The following is a 3,407-nucleotide window of genomic DNA, read 5'->3' as shown; positions in this document are numbered from 1 at the left end:
CTATACTTATGTTGATTTCGTTTCTACCAAAAAAAATTTTACCTTTTGATTGTTCGTTTCTTAAAAGGCACATTCTCTGCCCTGTGAGGATTTGTCAGGGGAGATGATGGCCCTGAAAATCATATGGTGGCTTAAAACGACAATATGTATTATGAAATGTGTGAGCTAGACAAGGACAAGAACATCACCGGGGAAGGGCACCATTTTTTGGAAGAAACGATATGATACTTAAACGGCGACGCTTTTACCTCGCCTCACCTACGTTCTCCTCAAGTTTGGCATGGCACTTCTTGGACACCCTGTATATATATATATATGTACTTTTTATTCGCAGGGTTATTCCCTTTTTTTAAAGAGAACGTAACAGGATATTAGTTAGTTGATTTATAAAAAATGTAATATTTGAGTTATTATTAAACATTAATGACATTTTGCTGATGTCATCTAAGCAAAGAGTTCAATTAAAATAGTGGCAATTTTCTCATGGGTTTATATATCAAAACGGCTCATTGCTTGTAGAATAATTTCCTCGACCTATAAATATACATAAATAAAATATAAGAAAAGAAGCAGAAGAATTAATCCTAGTACTAAAGTACCTGAACATAGTCCGGCGTTTCTAATGCAAACAACACCGCCTTAGCAACGTCTTCAGTTTGAAGTTTAGGTAATTCGGCAACAGCTCGTGAGTAAACGCTTAAAAATTCCGTATCTACCATTCCTGGACTGATGCTCTGTATTCAAATGAAGAATAAAAATAATATATATAAGTGTGTTTTATTTTACCACGTCTATATCAGCTCGCTTTCCTGTTTATTTAGACCAGTGGTCGGCATTCTAACACATTCAAACGATGCAATAAGTGAGACTGTGTGCGTTGAATGCACTGCTCAGCTTCCGCTCTTCGTATACGTGTGAAACACACATGTGCTCAGAGAACGTTCAGTGAGCTATGGCCTGCCGACCACTGATTTAGTCAAAGAATACATAAAACTAAGAAGGTGTATAGTAGACAGTGTTGCCAAACATGGGCTTTTCCTACCAAAACTGGTAGTTTTTTTTTCCATTTGGTAGGTTGGTAGGCTTGATTGGATTTTGGTAGGTTTCGGGACCACGGTTGCCGTTTTGGTCCAAATGGACCAAATTTGGTAAATTGTTTTTCATTTGGTCCATTGGTCCAATGCTTTTTCAAATGGTCCATTTCAGAAGTGCTTTGGTTAGGTTATTATCACCCTTTCACTTCATGCAATAGTTTTTAATTTTTTCTATTTAATTGATGAATTTTGGCAACACCTGCTAAAAGTTTGAATAAGCCACTGATCTTCAAATAGGGCATCGTTAATCATCTGTCAAAGCACGCTTCAAAAAATTCCGCGGTTTCTTCCCAATTTCAATTTAAATGTTCCTTTCAATTCGTGTAAAACTTGAAAACTTGTAAGTACATGTGTGTACCTGAAAGTGTGTTCTTTATTTCTTTATTAATATCTGTGTTCGTATGGAATAGTAGCTTATGTCGGCAAGCTGGCTTTAGTATAATGCGGCATTCCCTTCATTCTTTAAACGACAAGAAATTTTTTGATGAGACTTAATAAGAATATTGACTTGCTAGTATCGGAACTATTTATGCACGTTTATTTGCCAAAAGTTTTTCAACGGCTCGGCGCCAGTGAGCCATCCGCAATCGTGTGCTGCGAATGTCGCATTATACTAAAGCCAGCCTTTCGACATAACCTACTGCTCCATACGAACATAGATATGTATGTATATTCAATTTATCCTTATAGGTAAATATTATAAATGTTTCTTTAAAAAATATTTAATATACGATTGTAATGCGCTTTGTACGCAATATGTAAAAAACGTAATAAAAACTGAATTGGCATATTTTCTTGATAAAGAGCAACAAACTCCACTCAATTTCCCAATGTTATAGAAATTGGTAAATTTCTTACCATTTGGTCCATTTTTTGGACCGGAAAAGAAATTGGAAACGGCAACCGTGTTCGGGACAATGAGTAATAGTTATTTGAGAAAAATAGAAAATATGTACGTTTCTCCAAACATTTTAGCAACCCTTTTACACAAATATTTCACCGGTGCGTTCGTATAATGGCGGCCACAAACATGTAAATATACCTGATTCCTAAGTACAAACGTATACCTTATTATTGCCAATATGCAATACGGACATCCATATATCGTCACCTAAGGGTGAAAAGGTGCCAAGTCCATTTTTTGAAATTTTTCAGGAGAGACGAAAAATCCATGCAGTTTCGTATTACCTGTCATTCTGCATCAAAAACTAAACTTTGAAAAAACAAAATGGACNAGCGAAAAAATCAATTCAAAAGTCCCACCAATACCAATGCCATACATGTACATGGTTGGGGCGGAAATGCCCCCTAAATGTATTTGTAAGTCTTCCCAATCGAAGTCTGTGTTCGCGAATGTCATCGTAGAAGGCAAATGAGGCCAGAATAAATATTATGTCGGACATTCAGGCAGCGTTAAAGGCCTAAGAGTCTTTTAAAACGACATCAAGGCTTGTAAACTCTTGAACCACCTGCGAGCCCACAATAGCGTCACGCTGTGGAGGGTTCATGGACATGAAGGGTTTCAAGGCAACGAGAGGCCTGACTGTCTCGCAAAGCGTGAAGCCCAAATGGGTTTGCATGGTCCCTAGCCTTCCTGCGGTACATCTAAAAGATACACTGCAGACCTACTTAGGAGCTAACTGGGAATAATCTCAAATTGCTGCCCACTGGCCGAAGTCAAAGGGAATAACACAATCAAAGATATGTATAACTCTTTCCAGCAGGAACTCCGAAAGACACCTTGAACTTAGAACTCTTACTGGCCACCTGACAGCAACCTGCAAGTTAACGTACGGTTTTAATTAAATGGGTCTGTAGAGACGGACTCTAGGGTTTGTCGGCTGGGGAAAGAAACCCCAGAGTATATTCTATGTGCCTGTCGACGAAGCATGAATCGTAGATTGATACACCTTGGAGAACGATTGCCTTCTCCATCTAAAATTTGGAACATGGCCTCATCCAAAGAGCTGAGCTTTTTAAATAGCCTAAGGTTGGAGTGATTACAATTTGGATTTAGCACAATATATCTTCTTACGTCGCAGCGCGGGTATCTTCGACGTAATCATCAATTATATAAATAGGCAATCATGTTTCCTTTACACCCCTTTTACGGCTAAACTGTACTTCTAAGGTATAAACAATTATATATCATTAGAAAGGTATTTTGATGCTGATGTGCAGGCAATTTTTAAAATTTCAAATTAGTTTAAAATAGAGCGAAAAAATCAATTCAAAAGTCACACCAATACCAATGCCATACATGTACATGGTTGGGGCGGAAATGCCTCCTAAATGTATGCTTTAATATTGATA

At 37.6% G+C, this 3,407-nt stretch overlaps 1 protein-coding gene across 1 annotated transcript in view; it reads right to left on the bottom strand.

Moving 5' to 3' along the window:
* Nucleotides 1-310: 310 nt before the first annotated feature.
* rdhB (retinol dehydrogenase B) overlaps nt 311-3,407 on the bottom strand; it is a 25,406-nt gene continuing 22,309 nt past the window's right edge. The window contains exons 5-6 of the mRNA XM_017635964.1: nt 600-734; nt 311-534 (exon numbers count right to left, since the gene is read on the bottom strand). Coding sequence (XP_017491453.1) covers nt 490-534; nt 600-734 — 180 coding nt within the window. The 3' untranslated portion in view covers nt 311-489. The remainder of the gene's footprint in view (nt 535-599; nt 735-3,407) is intronic.

This window comes from Rhagoletis zephyria, unplaced genomic scaffold (assembly GCF_001687245.7).
Source record: "Rhagoletis zephyria isolate East Lansing unplaced genomic scaffold, Rhagoletis_zephyria_1.1 Rzeph_scaffold_00124, whole genome shotgun sequence".
Taxonomy (NCBI): domain Eukaryota; kingdom Metazoa; phylum Arthropoda; class Insecta; order Diptera; family Tephritidae; genus Rhagoletis; species Rhagoletis zephyria.
Note: the sequence above shows the minus strand (reverse complement) of the source record. Positions and strands in the feature narration are given on the sequence as shown.